Source organism: Bubalus bubalis, chromosome 6 (assembly GCF_019923935.1).
Source record: "Bubalus bubalis isolate 160015118507 breed Murrah chromosome 6, NDDB_SH_1, whole genome shotgun sequence".
Classification (NCBI taxonomy): Eukaryota; Metazoa; Chordata; class Mammalia; order Artiodactyla; family Bovidae; genus Bubalus; species Bubalus bubalis.
In genome coordinates this window covers 34,509,493-34,531,899 of record NC_059162.1, presented here as the reverse complement: position 1 = coordinate 34,531,899, position 22,407 = coordinate 34,509,493, and the positions used below count along the sequence as shown (strand labels likewise).

Below are 22,407 nucleotides of genomic sequence, written 5' to 3'. Positions count from 1 at the left end.
GAAAAACTATTAAAAAATCCAACATATGGAGGCTGAACAACACGCTGCTGAATAACCAACAAATCACAGAAGAAATCAAAAAAGAAATCAAAATTTGCATAGAAACGAATGAAAATGAAAACACAACAACCCAAAACCTGTGGGACACGGTAAAAGCAGTCCTAAGGGGAAAGTTCATAGCAATACAGGCACACCTCAAGAAACAAGAAAAAAGTCAAATAAATAACCTAACTCTACACCTAAAGCAACTAGAAAAGGAAGAAATGAAGAACCCCAGGGTTAGTAGAAGGAAAGAAATCTTAAAAATTAGAGCAGAAATAAATGCAAAAGAAACAAAAGAGACCATAGCAAAAATCAACAAAACCAAAAGCTGGTTTTTTGAAAGGATAAATAAAATTGACAAACCATTAGCCAGACTCATCAAGAAACAAAGGGAGAAAAATCAAATCAATAAAATTAGAAATGAAAATGGAGACATCACAACAGACAACACAGAAATACAAAGGATCATAAGAGACTACTATCAACAATTATATGCCAATAAAATGGACAACGAGGAAGAAATGGACAAATTCTTAGAAAAGTACAACTTTCCAAAACTCGATCAGGAAGAAATAGAAAATCTTAACAGACCCATCACAAGCACGGAAATTGAAACTGTAATAAAAAATCTTCCAGCAAACAAAAGCCCAGGTCCAGACGGCTTCACAGCTGAATTCTACCAAAAATTTAGAGAAGAGCTAACACCTATCCTGCTCAAACTCTTCCAGAAAATTGCAGAGGATGGTAAACTTCCAAACTCATTCTATGAGGCCACCATCACCCTAATACCAAAACCTGACAAAGATCCCACAAAAAAAGAAAACTACAGGCCAATATCACTGATGAACATAGATGCAAAAATCCTTAACAAAATTCTAGCAATCAGAATCCAACAACACATTAAAAAGATCATACACCATGACCAAGTGGGCTTTATCCCAGGGATGCAAGGATTCTTCAATATCCGCAAATCAATCAATGTAATACACCACATTAACAAATTGAAAAATAAAAACCATATGATTATCTCAATAGATGCAGAGAAAGCCTTTGACAAAATTCAACATCCATTTATGATAAAAACTCTCCAGAAAGCAGGAATAGAAGGAACATACCTCAACATAATAAAAGCTATATATGACAAACCCACAGCAAACATTATCCTCAATGGTGAAAAATTGAAAGCATTTCCTCTAAAGTCAGGAACAAGACAAGGGTGCCCACTTTCACCATTACTATTCAACATAGTTTTGGAAGTTTTGGCCACAGCAATCAGAGCAGAAAAAGAAATAAAAGGAATCCAAATTGGAAAAGAAGAAGTAAAGCTCTCACTGTTTGCAGATGACATGATCCTCTACATAGAAAACCCTAAAGACTCCACCAGAAAATTACTAGAACTAATCAATGACTATAGTAAAGTTGCAGGATATAAAATCAACACACAGAAATCCCTTGCATTCCTATACACTAATAATGAGAAAACAGAAAGAGAAATTAAGGAAACAATTCCATTCACCATTGCAACGGAAAGAATAAAATACTTAGGAATATATCTACCTAAAGAAACTAAAGACCTATATATAGAAAACTATAAAACACTGGTGAAAGAAATCAAAGAGGACACTAACAAATGGAGAAATATACCATGTTCATGGATTGGAAGAATCAATGTAGTGAAAATGAGTATACTACCCAAAGCAATCTATAGATTCAATGCAATCCCTATCAAGCTACCAACAGCATTCTTCACAGAGCTAGAACAAATAATTTCACAATTTGTATGGAAAAACAAAAAACCTCGAATAGCCAAAGCGATCTTGAGAAAGAAGAATGGAACAGGAGGAATCAACCTACCTGACTTCAGGCTCTACTACAAAGCCACAGTTATCAAGACAGTATGGTACTGGCACAAAGACAGAAATATAGATCAATGGAACAAAATAGAAAGCCCAGAGATAAATCCACGCACATATGGACACCTTATCTTCGACAAAGGAGGCAAGAATATACAATGGATTAAAGACAATCTCTTTAACAAGTGGTGCTGGGAACTCTGGTCAACCACTTGTAAAAGAATGAAACTAGAACACTTTCTAACACCATACACAAAAATAAACTCAAAATGGATTAAAGATCTAAACGTAAGACCAGAAACTATAAAACTCCTAGAGGAGAACATAGGCAAAACACTCTCTGACATACATCACAGCAGGATCCTCTATGACCCACCTCCCAGAATATTGGAAATAAAAGCAAAAATAAACAAATGGGACCTAATTAACCTTAAAAGCTTCTGCACATCAAAGGAAACTATTAGCAAGGTGAAAAGACAGCCTTCAGAATGGGAGAAGATAATAGCAAATGAAGCAACTGACAAACAACTAATCTCCAGAATATACAAGCAACTCCTACAGCTCAACTCCAGAAAAATAAATGACCCAATCAAAAATGGGCCAAAGAACTAAATAGACATTTCTCCAAAGAAGACATACAGATGGCTAACAAACACATGAAAAGATGCTCAACATCATTCATTATCAGAGAAATGCAAATCAAAACCACTATGAGGTACCATTTCACACCAGTCAGAATGGCTGCAATCCAAAAGTCTACAAGTAATAAATGCTGGAGAGGGTGTGGAGAAAAGGGAACCCTCTTACACTGTTGGTGGGAATGCAAACTAGTACAGCCACTATGGAGAACAGTGTGGAGATTCCTTAAAAAACTGGAAATAGACCTGCCTTATGATCCAGCAATCCCACTGCTGGGCATACACACTGAGAAAACCAGAAGGGAAAGAGACACGAGTACCCCAATGTTCATCGCAGCACTGTTTATAATAGCCAGGACATGGAAGCAACCTAGATGTCCATCAGCAGATGAATGGATAAGAAAGCTGTGGTACATATACACAATGGAGTATTATTCAGCCATTAAAAAGAATACATTTGAATCAGTTCTAATGAGGTGGATGAAACTGGAGCCTATTATACAGAGTGAAGTAAGCCAGAAAGAAAAACACCAATACAGTATACTAACGCATATATATGGAATTTAGAAAGATGGTAACAATAACCCTGTGTACGAGACAGCAAAAGAGACACTGATGTATAGAACAGTCTTATGGACTCTGTGGGAGAGGGAGAGGGTGGGAAGATTTGGGAGAATGGCATTGAAACATGTAAAATATCATGTATGAAATGAGTTGCCAGTCCAGGTTCGATGCATGATACTGGATGCTTGGGGCTGGTGCACTGGGACGACCCAGAGGGATGGAATGGGGAGGGAGGAGGGAGGAGGGTTCAGGATGGGGAACACATGTAAACCTGTGGCGGATTCATTTTGATATTTGGCAAATCTAATACAGTTATGTAAAGTTTAAAATAAAATAAAATTAAAAAAAAAAAAAAAAAGAAACAAAAAAAAAAAAAAAAAAAAAAAAAAAAAAAAAAAAAAAAACAGCATCTTTCCCACAGGACCAATTATCTTTAATCAAATGCACAGAAATATAAATATATACATGTATGCATACAGGTTTATTTTTTTCAATGTGTTTACTATTTTGACAATTTATTTCTTCAAAATGAGAATTAATTACAATCATGTGGCAGACTAGAATGCTCATCAGATTAGTGTATTTTTTCTCTTAGGTGGAAGAAGGCACTAAACAAAGGAGAGAGCACGGGAAAGTAATTATGACTCAAATAGGTAATGACATCAGACTAAGCTAATCTCATACATCCATCTCCACAATAAGGACATGCCTACCTCAGGAAACAGACAAATCACAAATTCTCCCCCAACAGGCCAATCACCCAACTCCTCATGCTTTGGGTTTCCCTTTGCTGTCTTCTGAGCTGACTACCCTTCTGTTCATAGACTTTGTTCAAAAGATGTTGTACGATAAAATTAATGATACTTCCATTCAATAAATTCTGATCATATTTCACAATTGTCTCTGAGATTACTCCTAGAGCACACTGATTTTAGCATTCCCCAAATCTTCAGATAGTTCTTACTAGAAAAGAATTGTTGTTGTTTAGTCACTAAGTCATGCCCAACTCTTTGCAACCCCATGAAGCTTGCCAGGCTCCTCTGTCCATGCGATTTCCCAGGCAAGAATACTGGAGTGAGTTGCCATTTCCTCCTCCAAGGGATCTTCCTGACCCAGGGATCAAACCCACGTCTCCTGCTTTGGCAGGAGAATTCTTTACCAATGAGCCACTGCTAATTTAACTCCCAGAAAAATAACTGTAAAGCTGCCTCAAAAGTTCTTAGAGGGCACTTCATTTAAATCACCATATACCAATTACACAACCTAACACAGAATTGAGACCATAACTTTCTAACATTCAATACACACTATGATATTAAATAGTTTATAGGCCTCATATTATGCAACATTCAGTTTAATACTAAGTAACTCTGGAGTTATTATACTATGAATCTATGGCAACAGTCCCACTTAAATTTAAATCATAACCACAAGTTTCACACTGCCATCATTTCTGATCAGTCAATAAAGCCTAAGAGAAGTAGTATATTCCAACAATACATATTTTACAACGATTTTATACTTAGATTTTGAATAGATGCAAAAAATATATCTTAATTAACCGGAATTATTCAGGGTTTTAAAAAATTAATTTAAAACATAAGTTTTAATTCTATACTGTAGAATTCCCAGTAGAAAAGTATACTTTAATCATCCAACCCAGAATTTTAACTCTTATAAACTTTACTGTTGCTAGATGCTGCTGCTAGATATAAAACATAGGTACATAATGACTATATTTTAGAATTATTCTTTTTGAACACACCCTCTGTTACTGCAGCATTTGTAGAAGCTCCCAAAATCCTAGCTGTATATATTTTTAAAGATAACATATAAAAGCATAATCCATCAACATTTTTTAATCTCCTTAAACTATTAGTCACTACAAAGCTAAGATTTTCCTCTAATTCAGAGAAGTAGAATTCAGTAATAAATGCCTCTTCCTCTTCCCTCAGGGAGACTATAAATCAGTAAGATTCTACTAGCTTCAGTTCAGTTCAGTTCAGTCGCTCAGTCGTGTCCGACTCTTTGCAACCCCATAAATCGCAGCACGCCAGGCCTCCCTGTCCATCACCAACTGCCGGAGTTCACTCAGACTCATGTCCATTGAGTCGGTGATGCCATCCAGCTATCTCATCCTCTGTCATCCCCTTTTCCTCCTGCCCCCAATCCCTCCCAACATCAGAGTCTTTTCCAATGAGTCAACTCTTCACATGAGGTGGCCAAAGTACTGGAGTTTCAGCTTTAGCATCATTCTTTCCAAAGAAATCCCAGGGCTGATCTCCTTCAGAATCGACTGGTTGGATCTCCTTGCAGTCCAAGGGACTCTCATGAGTCTTCTCCAGCACCACAGTTCAAAAGCATCAATTCTTCAGCGCTCAGCCTTCTTCACAGTCCAACTCTCACATCCATACATGACCACAGGAAAAACCATAGCCTTGACTAGAAGGGCCTTTGTTGGCAAAGTAATGTCTCTGCTTTTGAATATGCTATCTAGGTTGGTCATAACTTTCCTTCCAAGGAGTAAGCGTCTTTTAATTTCATGGCTGCAGTCACCATCTGCAGTGATTTTGGAGCCCAAAATAATAAAGTCTGACACTGTTTCCACTGTTTCCCCATCTATTTGCTATGAAGTGATGGGACCGGATGCCATGACCTTCGTTTTCTGAATGTTGAGCTTTAAGCCAACTTTTTCACTCTCCACTTTCACTTTCATCAAGAGGCTTTTTAGTTCCTCTTCACTTTCTGCCATAAGGATGGTGTCATCTGAATATCCGGAGAAGGCAATGGCACCCCACTCTAGTACTCTCACCTGGAAAATCCCATGGACGGAGGAGCCTGATAGGCTGCAGTCCATGAAGTTGCTAAGAGTCGGACATGACTGAGCGACTTCACTTTCGCTTTTCACTTTGATGCACTGGAGAAGGAAATGGCAACCCACTCCAGTGTTCTTGCCTGGAGAATCCCAGGGACGGCGGAGCCTGGTGGGCTGCCGTCTCTGGGGTCGCACAGAGTCGGACACGAGTGACGCGACTTGGCGGCAGCAGCAGAAGCAGCATCTGCATATCTGAGGTTATTGATATTTCTCCCGGCAATCTTGATTCTAGCTTGTGCTTCTTCCAGTCCAGCGTTTCTCATGATGTACTCTGCATAGAAGTTAAATAAGCAGGCTGACAATATACAGCCTTGATGTACTCCTTTTCCTATTTGGAACCAGTCTGTTGTTCCATGACCAGTTCTAACTGTTGCTTCCTGACCTGCATACAGGTTTCTCAAGAGGCAGGTCAGGTGGTCTGGTATTCCCATCTCTTTCAGAATTTTCCACAGTTTATTGTGATCCACACAGTCTAAGGCTTTGGTATAGTCAATAAAGCAGAAATAGATGTTTTTCTGGAACTCTCTTGCTTTTTCCATGATCCAGCAGATGTTGGCAATTTGATCTCTGGTTCCTCTGCCTTTTCTAAAACCAGCTTGAACATCTGAAAGTTCACGGTTCATGTATTGCTGAAGCCTGGCTTGGAGAATTTTGAGCATTACTTTACTAGTATGTGAGATGAATGCAATTGTGCGGTAGTTTGAGCATTCTTTGGCATTGCCTTTCTTTGGGATTGGAATGAAAACTGACCTTTTCCAGTCCTGTGGCCACTGCTGAGCTTAGGAACCACTAAAATTATTTTTAATGTGACAGACAGTACATAAATGTTCATAATTATTACTTGAATTAATTTAAGATGCAAAAAAAAAAAAAAATCAATGAAGAAACGTCTCTTAAAAAGTACAGAGTAGCAGAGCAGCAATCAAGACACAGACAGAGAACAGACTTGTAGACACGGCAGGGGAAGGAGAGGCTGGGCAAACTGAGAGGACAGCATGGAGACATATACATTACTGCATGTGAAACAGATAGCAAGTGGGAATCTGCTGTTTAATACAGGGAGCTCAACCTAGAGGGATGGCATAAGGTGGGAGATGGGAGCAGGGGGCTCTGGAGGGAGGGGCCTATGTATACCTGTGGCTGATTCATGTTGATATATGGCAAAGGCCAACACCATATTGTAGAGCAATTATCCTACAAGGAAAAAAAAGTAGAGTAGATGATTTTGTTTGCAACTCTTCTAAAAGCCATTCAATGGCTATCATCAAAAAAATCCACAAACAACAAATGCTGGAGAGGGTGTAGAGAGAAGGGAACCCTCCTACACTGTTGGTGGGAATGTAAATTGGCATAGCCATTATCAGTTCAGTCCAGTTCAGTCACTCAGTCGTGTCCGACTCTTTGAGACCCCATGGACTGCAGCACACCAAGCTTCCCTGTCCATCACCAACTCCCGAAGCTTACACAGACTCGTGTCCATCGAGTCGGTGATGCTTACACAAACTCACGTCCATCGAGTCGACTATGGAGAACAGTATTGACGGCCCTTAAAAAACTAAAAATAGAGCTATCATATGACCCTATATCTGGAGAAAAACATGATCCAAAAGGATGCACCCCAATGTTCATTGCAGCACTGCTTACAATAGCCAAGACATGGAAGCAACCTAAATGTCCATCGACAGAGAAATGGACAAAGAAGATGTACATACATGCAAAGAAATAATATTCAGCTGTTAAAAAGAATGAAATAAGGCCATTTGCAGCAACACGGATGGACCCAGAGAGTGTTATACTGAGTGAAGTCAGTCAGACAGACAAAGAGAAATATTGTATGACATCCCTTATACCTGGAATCTAAAAAGAAATGATACAAATGAACTTACTTACAAGACAGAAAGAGACTCACAGACTTAGAAAACAAGCTATGGTCGCCAGGGGGAAGAGATAGTTAGGGAGTCGGGGAAGGTCATGTACACACTGCTATATTAAAAATGGATAACCAACAAGGACCTATAGTATAGTACATGGAACTTGACCCAACGTTATGTGCCAGGATGGCACATGGGAGGCGGGTCTGGGGGAGGATGGGTACATGTACATGTATGGCTGAGTCCCTTCACTGTTCACCTGAAACTACCACAACATTGTTAATTAGTTATACTCTAACACAAAAGAAAAAGTTTGGAAAAAAAAAAAGATACACATTTAAAATAAGTACTTGAAATACATGTTTAATCTACTTATTAGAAAAATTAATAAATAAAATGAAACCCATTCAAGGGAATTCCCTGGAGGCCCAGTGGTTAGGCATCCATGCTTTCACTACCGATGATCCAGGTCTGATCCCCAGTCAGGGAATTAAGATCCCATGGCGGGGCCAAAAAAAAAGTCATTCTAAAGGATAAAGCTCCAGCCCTTCAACCTATTCAGCCAAATCAGCCTTGATAACATCTTGGGTACATATGCCAGCCCATGTACATGCGTGCTCACCAAGCAGAATTTATAATATATAGGGCCAACAATAAAGTGTATTCCACCGAAAACAGAAAAAAAATTGGGGTAGGGAGGATCAGATTGTTTCAATATTTTCATACTAAAAGATTTGCTATTAAAAAACAAACCACAAAACATGAACTCTATGAATTTTCCTCTAAGAAATAAATGTTTACTTATATTCAATAATGAAGTAAGGAAAAAAGAGTTTTTTTAAAAAAGTAAATATATCTGGAAATGAGCTAGACGGAGGTCAGTATTTTAGTACTAAGATACAATTAACATCTACAGAAACTAAATTCCAGATGGGGTCTCTATATGGACTCCTGCTGATAACTATCTAAGTGAATCAAGATTAAAAGAATGTATTAGAGGGAAAAAATAAAATTATTTTTAGAAATCTAAGATTAAAGGTAAAATGTTAGCAATAGATAAGAAAAAAAAGAATGGTAATAGAAATATATTGACTTCTATGTATATTTCCATACATAGATATGAAAAATGTTTCATGAAAAAATATCAGCTTTCTAACCAAACATAAATAGGTATTTAAATGTCCCTTTGCAATGAGGTACTTTCACTAACTTATAATACAAATTAGGAAGGAAGAAAATGCAGAAAGCTAAGAATGATTCAAAAGCATAAGATTAAGGGAATTAGGGCACATCCATTAAATATTTTATAGTCAAGAAAAAAGAATGTTTAAGAAAGGCTCCATTAGTCCCTATCTCCATCCTAAACAATAAACACTGCTTTCTTTTAACTTTCCAAGAATTAGAGTGCCTAACGCTGAACAACAGTGCTTCACCGTTCCAGTTTACAGGCAAAAATGCAGATGAGGAAATGAAGTATTATGAAGATTTTTTATAAAATATCAAACTGCAACATAAGACTACTGTAACTTCTCCTTTAAAAAAAAAAAAGAGGGAGGGAAAAACGTCCTAGCTCTTAAATAAAAGAGCTTTCCAAAAACTTACGCTGCTGCCAAATTACTAACTACAAATATCTGGTCCTTCAGGAATATCAATGTGACATTGCAGGTCACTTAATTTCTACTGGCCTCAATTTCTTCACACATAAAATAAGAGGGTTATTTAGTTTGTCTAATTTCTATGATTTTCCTTCAAGTTTTATGTTTGTTTTAACTCACATTTCAATAACAGGAAGTATATTTTCTTAGCGGGAAATATCAAGTCTGGAACAATCAGAAGTCTCTGATTCTAAGGTCAGTTTAACAAGAGAAAAGAAAGATTTGTTTTAGATCATTTACGTAAACAAAAGAAAAGCCCTTCTAACTGCAAGGCCCTGTCACGTCTACTAATCAGCTAGCATGGATGCAGCATGTGTCCCTTCTTACTGCTGACAGCTGCTCTCTATTCATCAATTACTTTAATTTACCTTCTGGAACTGTGAATGATTTTTAGCCTGAAGAACAAATTACATTTAAAGCAGGTGCAGCTTCATAAAGCTATAAAAAGAAAAGAATCAATTAACATAAAAATACATTGTATATATGCATAAAATATCTCTGGCAATAGACACAAGAAACTGATAAAGCTGGTTGTCTCCAAGAGGGAAAAATGAATAATAAACAACAGAAATGGAATGGATAATAAAGACGAAAAATGGTATCACTATACACCCTTTTATACCTTTTTAATTTTGGACCATGTGCAATTATTACCTATTCCAAAAATTTTAAATATTTTATATGAAATTTATATATTATATTTATAATTTAAATATTACATATGAAATATATATTCCCTGGTAACTCAGCTGGTAAAGAATCTGCCTGCACTGCAGGAGACCCTGGTTCAATTCCTGGTCAGGAAGATCCCCTGAAGAAGCAATAGGCTACTCACTCCAGTATTCTTGCCTAGAGAATCCCCATGGACAGAAGAGCCTGGCAGACTACAGTCCATGGAGTCGCAATGGATCAGATACAACTGAGCGACTAAAACAACACACACATGAAATACAATGACTTTCCAATTGCAAATAACTGGAAATAATTAGACACATAAGGAATATAATATATTCATTATTTATATATATAACAAAGCAATAACATTTCAGAATGATTTGTATTTTTTTCATAAACTGAGACGCTCTTCTCAGATTCTATTCAAATATTATTTCAATCTTTATGAGATAAAAGTATTTGTATTATTTTCATATTCAAACCCACAAATTTTTTTAAATACATTTAATTACTAAAGTACTAAAAAAAAAATGTACAAGATAGGTAGACACATACTGTGTAATTCAGTCACATAAAATCCAGGAAAGGTAAATTTAAAAACTGCCAAATTTGGCACTAAAAATGTAAAATGTAAATCTTCCATTTAACAGAAGTTCCCATGAACAAGGTAATAGATAAGGCACAAGGACCAAATATAATACAAATGGCTAAAAGATTACCATCCAGAACATAAAAATAGCACCTTCAAATCAGTATCTCCCCCAAAATTCCAGCTGAACAACAATTCACAGCACTAAAAATAACCCAAAAAATTGATGAAAAGATGTTCAACTTCACTAGAAATATTAAAATAAGACACCAACAATGGCAAAATTTAAAAGACCTGATACTATCTAGAGTTGGCAAGAGTGTGAGTAAATGCCCCTTCACACACACTGTGTTAAGAATATAAATTGGGGACTTCCCTGGGGATTCAGTGGTTAGGATTCCATGTTTCCACCACAGTGGGCACAGGTTCAAACCCTAGTTGGGGAAATAAGACTCTATATGCTGCACAGTATGACCAAAAATCTTTAAAAATACATAATGAAAGAAAGAATATAAATTGGGACAAACTTTTGGAGAGATAATTTGACAGTATGAAATTTTCATCTATGAAAATTTTAAATGCATATACTCTTTGACTCACCAATTCCATTTCTAGGAACCTATTCTGCAAAAATATACAAACAGGTACAAAGATACATATACAATACGTGAACCGTGAACTTTCAGATGCTCAAGCTGGTTTTAGAAAAGGCAGAGGAACCAGAGATCAAATTGCCAACATCCACTGGATCATCAAAAAAGCAAGAGAGCTCCAGAAAAACATCTCTTTCTGCTTTATTGACTATGCCAAAGCCTTTGACTGTGTGGTTTACAATAAACTGTGGAAAATTCTGAAAGAGATGGGAATACCAGACCACCTGACCTGCCTCTTGAGAAACCTATATGCAGGTCAGGAAGCAACAGTTAGAACTGGACATGGAACAACAGACTGGTTCCAAATAGGAAAAGGAGTCTGTCAAGGCTGTAATATTGTCATCCTGCTTATTTAACTTTTATGCAGAGTACATCATGAGAAACGCTGGGCTGGAAGAAGCACAAGCTGGAATCAAGATTGCCGGGAGAAATATCAATAACCTCAGATATGCAGATGACACCACCCTTATGGCAGAAAGTGAAGAGGAACTAAAGAGTCTTTTGATGAAAATGAAAGAGGCGAGTGAAAAAGTTGGCTTAAAGTTCAGCATTCAAAAAACTAAGATCATGGCATCCTGTCCCATCACTTCATAGCAAACAGATGGGGAAACATTGGCTGACTTTATTTTTCTGGGCTCCAAAATCACTGCAGATGGTGACTGCAGCCATGAAATTAAAAGATGCTTACTTCTTGGAAGGAAAGTTATGACCAACCTAGATAGCATATTAAAAAGCAGACATTACTTTGTCAACTAAGGTCCATCTAGTCAAGGCTATGGTTTTTCCAGCGGTCATGTACCGATGTGAGAGTTGGACTATAAAGAAAGCTGAGCGCTGAAGAATTGATGCTTTTGAACTGTGGTGGTGGAGAAGACTCTTGAGAGTCCCTGGACTGCGAGGAGATCCAACCAGTCCATCCTACAGGAGATCAGTCCTGGGTGTTCATTGGAAGGACTGATGTTGAAGCTGAAATTCCAATACTTTGGCCACCTGATGCAAAGAACTGACTCATTTGAAAAGACCCTGATGCCGGGAAAGATTGAGGGCAGAAGAAGAAGGGGACAATAGAGTATGAGATGGTTGGACAGCATCACCAACACAATGGACATGGGTCTGGGTGGACTCCGGGAGTCAGTGATGGGCAGAGAGGCCTGGCGTTCTGTGGTTCATGGGGTCGCAGAGTCGGACACGACTGAGTGACTAAACTGAACGTATACAAAGATGTTCTTTAAGATTTGCTTGTAATAGAGAAAAATTAGAAATGAACTGAGCTCTCATCAATAGGAGAATTGTTAATTTTTGGTAAATTCATATTATAGAATACTAATGCAGTGATGTATATCTACTGTACCTTAACAATAAAAAGACACATTACAGAAAAATACAGCTATCAACAAATACTTGATGAATCGATGAATAGAAATGGGTCTATTTATCTCTTTTAAAAGGGACAGCATAGTATCTCTATATCTAAATAAATGACAAAGAGAGGCTGGAGGGATGTATATCAAACTGTTCAGAGTGGTTACCTCTGAAAAGAAGAAGGAGATTGGATGGAGGGCAGGGAACTAGGAAAGGAAAGGATTGAAGGGAGATTTACTCTTCATCATTCAAAATCATCTGAATGGTTTATAACCAATATATATTCATGTATTATTTAATTATACATACATTTCTTATACAAATAAAAGTTTTAACAGAAAAAAACTATGAAAATGAAAAAAAAAAATCACAGAATTAGATCTCAAAAGTTCTATATCAAGGTACCAGGTACAGAAGAATCCCAACCACATGTACTATAGCCTGCCAAGTTCCTTTGTCCATGGAATTCTCTAGGCCAGAATACTGGAGTGGGTAGCCATTCCCTTCTCCAGGGGATCTTCCCAACCCAGGGATTGACCCCAAGTCCCCTGCACTGCAGGCAGATTCTTTACCATCTAAGCCACAAGGAAAGTCCAAAGACAGGATTAACTGCTACATTTACAATGCAAAAACTATTGGGCACAAAAACTACTGTAGGATCTTATATTGCTTAATTGATCTTTATAACAATCATAAGATTGACAATGTTATCTCCATTTTACAGATGAAGACACAAAGCTTTGTATGGTCAAAAACTTAGCCCAGAATTTATATTAAGGCTGAACATCTCACTAGCAGCTGAATACTTCTTTCAGAAACATGTCAGGACATAAATTCCGATATCAACATTGATGTCGACGCCATCCAAGAAATTTCTTAAAAGTAACTGAAGGGGTAAAAAGGAGGCAAATATTTATACTTAGATTAATTTTCAGATCAATTTTTCATTAATTCCTTAAAATATCTGCGTTGCCTTATCTTGACAGTCAAGAAATTGCGTCCTCCTCCCCAATCCCGAACCTAAGCTTTGTAACAATGAAAATTAGAATTTTTGACAGTGAAAGAAATACAGAGACAGAGAGGATAGGCAAAGCGAGACACAGAAAGAGAAACAGGAAGGGAGAGAAGGAAGGAAGAAAAGACTGTAGACAAAAACTCTAGGACAAGACTGGAACCATAAGTTGACTAAAGTTCTTTCTATTGTATCACATTGATTTCCAAGAAAAGAAAGGGCAACAATACAAAAACAAGGAAAAACATAAAATGGATACAGTCATCTAAATATGCCAAAATGAAAAACCTTCATCGAACTCGAAAAATATAAAAATTATTCCAACAGAGGTCCATAGTTCTATCATTTTTCATATTGTTTTTCTATTAAACAATGCTAATAGGGTGGGTAAATAAGCTAGAAGTCTACATTAACAACAATCTAATCAGAGTTTTAAACATACCCTTTTAGCTAGAGAGACAAAATTATTAGCTCAACTGTGTAAGATACTAAAATGAATTTAAAGATTACTTTTTTTATTTTAAAAGATCTCTCCACGTCTAGTAAAATATAATTCCTAACCTTTACTTAATAAACTCCAGTTAATTTTTAAATTATGTTATCCAAATGAATACTGTCATCAAAAAACAAGCAGTATTGAAAATGACAGGAGGGAAGGAAACCTCCAAAGTGAAAAAAAAAATTAAAATTAAGATCGAAAGAACTCTATAGTTTAGCTGTTTGCATCTGTGCGTGCTCAGTCACTTCAGTGTCCGACTCTTTGCGACCCTATGGACTGTAGCCCACCAGGCTCCTCTGTCCATGGGATTCTCCAAGCAAAAATACTGAAGCCGGTTGCCATGCCCTCCTCCAGGGCAGCTTCCCAACCTAGGGATCGAGCCCACGTCTCCTGTGTCTCCTGCACTGTAGGCGGATTCTTTACCACTGAGCCATCAGGGGAACCCCTTAGCTGTTTAACTTTTGACTTTAAAACAAACCAGATTTGAAAGTACCTTTGAAAAGCCATATTGAATATGGGAAAGTCTAAATAAATTTTTTTTTAATTAAAAAAATTTTTTACATCTTTCTGATCTTTTTATTACTCAAAAAAGCTTCATTTTTGAATTTAGCTTTCTGATTCTGGCTTGTGTTTTCAATACTTTCACAACAATGTTCTACTCCTCAATAAGGAAAGTGCATTTAATCCTGTCACAAACATATGTAGCACATATGGAACCATTACATGCTGGTCTATACTTTTTAGACAACCTCATAAGCCTGCAATGCGGGAGACCTGGGTTCGATCCCTGGGTTGGGAAGATCCCCTGGAAAAGTGAATGGCAACCCATTCCAGTATTCTGGCCTGGAGAATTCCATGGACTGTATAGTCCATGGGGTCGCAAAGTGTCAGACATGACTTGAGCAACTTCCACTTTGACTTTCCTACGAACTTTAGGTCTCACAGCATGAATTCCTTGGAAGTTGGCCTGGGCACACTCCACAGGCAGATTCTGGTGCTTTCCTAACCTTCTTGGGATAAAGGTAAATAATTCTATTACCAGGGGTTCAGGACAGCCTGGTTTTGTTACAGGCTGTACTGCAGGACAAAAGACAATGGTATGTCAAATGCTGTATCATTCTGAATGCTTTTTAGATACCATAGCAGAAGAGGAAGAAGAAACTAGATAAATTTCAATAGTGTGTTGCTACAATGCTTTGCTGCTGAACATAACTTAGTTTTTGGAGCACGACCAAAAGCAAAATTATGGTGCTAATTTAAAGCATAAGAATTTTAGATCTAAAAAGGAAGTATGTGAAAAATTTGTTTTATTCTTAAATAATATACTTTTTTAGGAACCTCCCTGGCAGTCTAGTGGTTAAGACTCTATGCTCCCAATGCAGGGGACATGGGCTCCCTCCCTGTTCTGGGAGCTCCTGCATGCCACATGGGTGTGGCAAAATATTAATAATAATACACTGCTTTAGATCACTTGTTTACAAGTGATCTACAACATGGTTTAGTGGGTTTATTTAAGGTCTACTGGATCTCTGCTGAGTTCCAGTCTCAGACTTAATACTTTTCCAATCATAAAGTTCATAAATTGTGTTACGGATTTCAAGAGAAACATGGAGGGTTAAGTTTGGTCAGACCAAAGCAAGTAACTTCTTTAGAACTATTCAAAATGTGAATTTTACTTACTAATGAGAAACAATGCCACCACTTGACTATAGAATTATTATTGGACATTAGGCAGAGCTAAGCATAAGAAAGTCAAGGTCTTCTGACTCAGAGTCAAAAGTTTCAGGTATTAATCTTGCAAAGAATTTTAAAAGTTTTAAATAGTTTATTCCTTAAATTATTATAGCAGCTTATGGTAAAAATTCAAATGTTTATTAAGTAAAATTTCAACCTATAAAAACACATGTAAAAAAGGCAGGAAAAAAAAGATAGGCAGAATGTTTTTAAGAGTAACATTTATAATAAAAATTAATTTAAAATTATAATCACAAATTAATGCTTATCAATTAAGATCAAAGTGAATATTCATATAAATTTATGTAGTATTCTTTATTTGCTTATTTGTATGTTTTACCTTATTTGTGGTAAAACAGATGCCTCATCTAAGAACACAATTTCATTTTTCATTATATAATGAAATATAACTATCTCTAGGATAGTTTTCTGTCACACCTAAAGACAAGGTAATCTTTGTAAAATAGATTAAAATTATCCTTTATGTTCTTTCTTTTTTTACTCCCACACTTGTTTTCAATGAGAAAAGTAGAACTTAAGATATTTGAGTATGCTTCAAAAACTGAACATACAAAAAATAGTTTGTCAGTAGGTATACAACTGTATCTACTATACAGCAGAATATTTAGAAACATAAGAAAATGTACTGAGTCACAAAAACTTGAAAACGTACTAAAAAACCCACAAATATATAAGCATTAACTACTGAAAGAAGTACAACAGTATATGTACTATATAACTACCCACTTAACTGAGTTTTCCATCCTTAGCTTTTCTACTTCCTTAGCGTTTACAAACTCATCATAGAATTAAGTTGGGAGGTACCTTTGTCCATTCTTTTTTAGCACAGAATATCTGAACACATCTCTGACAGATGATCTGCCAATGTCTACATAAACGCATCCAATGACAGAAAATTTCTATACCCCACCCAAGGTACCTGTCTCAGACTCTAAGACAGTCACCAGCGAGACTATTATTGTTTTTACACCCTTTCGTAGTCCCTGGCTCTTGAGTGTGGACTGGATTTAGTAACTCACTTGTACCCAAGTGCAGACTGGAAGTGCTGGGGTGTCACTTCCAAGATTTATAAAGAGATGGTAACATCCATTCCAAGAGCAGGTGTGTGCCCTCTCTCAAACTGCTCTCTCTGGGGGAAGTCAGCTGCCACGTCATGAAGAAACCTTGTGGAAAGATCCAAGTAACAAAGAACTGAAGAAAGTCTTCAGTTAGCAGTCTGTGAAGAGTGGAAGCCCTCAATCCAACAAAGAACAGAAGTCCGAGTCATTGAGCATGGAAGGAGATCATTCTTCAGTCTAGCTTTCAGGTGAGACCATAGTTCCTAGAGAAGCTTAACTGCAACCTCAGGAGACACCTAAACTCAGAGGCTCCCAGCTGGGATGGCCCAGATTCCTGACCTCCAGAAACAGTAAAGTGAATATTTGTTGTTTCAAGCCACTTAGTTTGGGGGTAATTTGCTACACAGCAATAGATAATGCAGAATTCCTGCAATTTTTCACAAGTATAAAAAGGCATTTTATTTTGTTTTCCAATATTGCATTGAAATCTACTTTCATCTAGGTGTGTCTTCAGGGTCAGCACAATAAAAACTTGTTATGTTAAAAATTTACACATTTGAGTCTGACAATCATCATGTTTATTCGCCTACTTCCTTCAACCAATCTTCATATAACTTCCAGATTCCCTACAATACTAGTCATTCTCCTCTGAACAATTGTTAACCTCACTTTGCTGCTGCTGCTGCTGCTGCTAAGTCACCTCAGTCGTGTCGGACTCTGTGCGACCCCATAGACAGCCTCCTACCAGGCTCCTCTGTCCCTGGGATTCTCCAGGCAAGAACACTGGAGTGGGTTGCCATTTAAAGCACCTGAAATAGAACACAATTCTCCCTCCAGTTGTGGTCTGGTCAACAACTGTACACAATGAAATTTAACAATTCCCATAATGTGGGTACTATACAGTGAGCACAACTAGGCACCTAAAGTTGCTTTACATCATCTATTTGTGAGATACTGTTTTTTTGTACTTCCCAGAATTTCATTTCAAAAGCTTTTCCTAAAGTTAGAAAGAAAACCAACCCAATTCTATTTCCAAGCACTCAAAATAATATTTTTTAAAAAGCAAAATTTGGAAAAATGTTCAAACAATATATACAGCAAGGGGTTAATAACCAAAACATGCAAATAACTCATAAAACATCAAAAAAATGAACAACCCAATTAAAAAATGGGCAAAAAGATTTAAATATATTTTTCTAAAGACATACAGACTGCAATGAAAAGATGCTCAACTAATCATCAGGGAAATACTAATCAAAACCAGTAACATCCTCACACACATTAGGATGGCTATTATTGAAAAAGACAACAAATAACAACTGTTGGCAAGGATACAGAAAACACAGAACCCTTGTGAACTGCAGGTGGGAATGTAAACTCTTACAGACACCATGGAAAACAGTAAACAGATTCCCCCAAAATTAAAAATAGAACTACCATAGGACCCAGCAATTCCACTCCTAGATATTTATCTGAAAAAAATGAAGACACTAGTTAGAAAAAATATAAGAGCCCCTATGTTCATTGCTGCATTATTTACAAAAATAAGATACAAAAGCAACCTAAGTGCACACTAATAGATGAATGGAGAAAGATGTGGTATACACACACATATACACAATAGAATATTACCCAAAAAAATGAATGAAAGGTTTCCCTGGTGGTCCAATGGTTAAGAATCCACCTGTCAATACAGGGGACACGGGTTCTATCCCTGGTCAGGGAAGATTCCACATGCCGTGGAGCAACTAAGCCCACAGCCACAACTACTGAGCCAAAGCACCACAACTACTGAGGACCCTGCACTAAAGCCTGTGTTCTGCAACAGAAGAAGCCACTGCAAAGAGAAGCCCATGCACCACGTGAAGACTAGCTCCCACTTGCCACAACGAGGGAAAGCCCTCGAGCAGCAACAAACACCCAGCACAGCCAAATATAAAATAAATAAATCTTTAAAAAAAAGAAGATGAATGAAATCTTGCCATGTATTATGCTAAGTGAAATAAGTTAGAGAAAAGTAAATACTGAATGATTTCACTTATATGTGGAACCTAAAAAACAAACAAAACAGAAACAGTTATATATACAGAGAACAAACAGGTGGTTGCCAGAGAGGAAAGGTGTAAGGGGAGGAAGAGACAGGTGAGGGAAATTAAGAGGTACAAATTTCCAGTTTCAAAATAAATGAGTCATGGATATGAAATGTACAGTGTGGGGACTAAGACAATAACTATTAATATGTGATGTCTCTATAGAGTTACATATTGTGACTAGACTTATCATGGTGATTATTTTGAAATGTATAGAAATATCAAATCGCTATGTTATATAACAGGAACTTACACAGTCTTCAAAAACAAACTCTTAGAAAAAGAGACCAGATTTGTGGTTATCAGGGGTAAGGAGCAGGAGAAAGGAGAATTGGATGAAGGCCATCAAAAGGTAAAAACTTCCAGTTATAACAAGTACTAGGAATGTAATGTACTACATGATAAAAATAATTAACACTGCTGTATATTAAACAGGGGGCTTCCCTGATGGCTCAAATGGTAACGAATCTGCCTCCAATGCAGGAGACCTGGGTTTGAGCCCTGGGGCAGAAGATCTCCTGGAGAGGGAAATGGCAACGCACTCCAGTATTTTTGCCTGGGAAATCCCATGGATAGAGGAGGCTGGAGGGCTACACAGTCCATGCATTCACAAAGAGTCAGACACAACTTAGCAACTAAACAACAACAATATTATACAGGAAAGTTGTTGAGAGTAAATCCTAAGAGTTCTCATCACAAGGGAAAATATTTTTTCCTATTTTTAAAATTTTGTATCTATATGAAGTGATGGATGTTCACTAAACTTATGATAATTATTTCATAATGTATGCAAGTCAAATTATTATGTACACCTTAAATTTATCCAGTGCTGTTTGTCAATGATATCTCAATAAAATTGGAAGCGAAGAAAGGAAAAATGTTAAATCAAAATGGACATTGAGGCACCAATTTTAGCTCAGTTCTATAAAGCTTTCTCAAAGATTTTTATATAAGTTCCATTTTCAATAGGTTTCACAAAACTTGGAACCTAGTCACAGAATTTCATTCATTTCTCGAATGAGTTATTTGAATTCATTATTTGAATCAAATGCATCAACTATAAATAGTACAAAAATTTTATACCATTTTTCATGTAGTACTTTTTCTCTAAAATAGTGCTGACTTGTAAAATGAGATCAACTTCCTAACAGAGTGACATGAATGTGACTGGTGCAATGTGAATTTCTCCCCCTTTAGAACTCATAAGGTAAGGACACTGTCCTCGGACAATGTGTCAAAAGGGCTGCTAATAACATGCTATGGAAGAGCTGTGTGTTATGTATGTTAGTCACTCAGTCATGTCTCTTTGTGACCCCATGGTCTGTAGTCTGCCAGGCTCCTCTGTCCATGGAATTTTCCAGGCAATACTGGAGTGGGTTGCCATTCCCTTCTCCAGGGGATCTTCTGGAAAATTTTCTGGAAGAGCTACTACATGTATACCTGTGGCGGATTCATTTTGATATTTGGCAAAACTAATACAGTTATGTAAACTTTAAAAATAAAATAAAATTTAAAAAAAAAATTTAATCTGGAAAAAGTTTACCTTGTTTTTTAAAAAAAAAGCTAGGTGTAATTTTAAAACATTGGGAATCCTGATTAGACCAACTATGTTAAAGATGCTACATAGAGAGACTCCTACTTGTAGAAACACGTTTGAAGTACTCATTTAAAAATACTTGTGTACATATGCTAGCATCATGCTGCACCCCTGAGTTACAATGATTGAGTTACTACAGTGAAAAGAAGATAAAACACAAAAGAAGGGCTTATAAAGGAGGGCGTGGTGTTTTGTGACGGTATCTTTTTACTTAAACAAAAACAAATTCAAAAGAAAAAGAAAAATCAGTTGAAATATGTAAGTTTTGGCTATTCAATGTAATGGTCTCAAAATTAAATGGCAAAAAAAAAAAGTATTCTCAGACAAGGGTCAGCAATGGATTTATAACCTGAAGACGTGGATTAAAGTCTTCTGTACAAAACCATTATACATAAAATGTAAAGAGTAACATAAAAAAATGACAAAATTTCATGGAAGTACAGAGGAATAATGAGGTATCTTGCTAAGAATGTGTCTGAAGGATTGTTAATATCCTAACATGCAGAGATGGGAAGGGAAAAACATGCTAACATTTACTGTGCAGCCACTATGTCAGGTCCTGTGCTAAACACTCCCATACATCATCTATATTAATTCTCACAACTTTCCAACTTCAGTTTACCTAAGATTACACTAACACTCTGAGACGTTAGTTACTTGTCTCAGGTCACACTGCAAAAAGTGCAGAAGCAAGAATGCGACAACCGGGTCTAAAATCCTGTGACCTTTCCATTACAACCTTCAGGCCTATATAGGGGTGAAGACAAGAGAGCATAGTTAGGATTCCAGTAATTTGGAGCCTAATGTCAAAGCTTCAGAAAGTGAACTCAACTTATTTCCTGTCCTATGAAGTAAATCTCTCATTCATTAGCTGAGTAAGCCTAAGGCAATTCTTCTAAAACTTTTCTCTAAAACGACAAAAGAAACTGAACCCATCCCCACAGAGCCTAGAAACATAAAATTTCTTTGAATTTTACCTTAGAAATCAATGTCAATATTACATTCTTCATATATCTTCTGTTAAATATTAAAAAAAATTTTTTTTATCCAAGTCTTCAAGTGAAACTGATTACAATTCCATAAATATGTGTCATATTCTGTGGCCACAGATTTACTTCTTGGCATATTTCAGCTTATCTCGAATACTCCTATTTGAAAACCATAGGTCAGAGGGGATAAAGTAAGCTATTTCTTGATCAAGAATCAATGACGTACACTAAGAATTATTTAATACCAAATGAAATTCAAGTAAGAGTTATTGGCCATAGCCTTATTTTCTAAACTATGAAAACATCCTACCGAAACCAGGAAAGCAATCCTGACCCACATATAGAAAGAACACACCCTTTCGCCATGTCACCACAGTAATAAAGAACCTCTGCCAAGGAGTAAAGATGTATTTTAATAGTTTCTATAAGCCCCTTAAGGCCATTGTAAGAAATAAGGTCTTGGACCTAGAAATACTAAATAGATCATTCAGAAATTTTTAATTATCCTGTCAACGCTTCATTCTATTAAAAGGTAATCAACAGATGTCTTAAATTTTGTTTCCAAACTGCTTTCAAATACTTTATTTTGTTCAGCTTCATAGCTCATTCCCAGACTAAAACAAAAGCAGG

The 22,407-nt window shown here is 36.7% G+C and overlaps 1 protein-coding gene across 10 annotated transcripts in view; it reads right to left on the bottom strand.

Annotated features, from left to right (window-relative positions):
* Positions 1–22,407, bottom strand: part of WDR47 (WD repeat domain 47) — a 96,982-nt gene that overhangs the window by 45,396 nt on the left and 29,179 nt on the right. Inside the window, exon 2 of one of the 10 annotated variants that reach the window (XM_025288168.3) lies at positions 7,107–7,166. The exons of the other annotated variants lie outside the window; for them this stretch is intronic. Within the exon in view, the coding sequence (XP_025143953.2) occupies positions 7,107–7,121 (15 nt within the window). The 5' untranslated portion in view covers positions 7,122–7,166. The remainder of the gene's footprint in view (positions 1–7,106; positions 7,167–22,407) is intronic. 10 annotated transcript variants of the gene reach the window in all.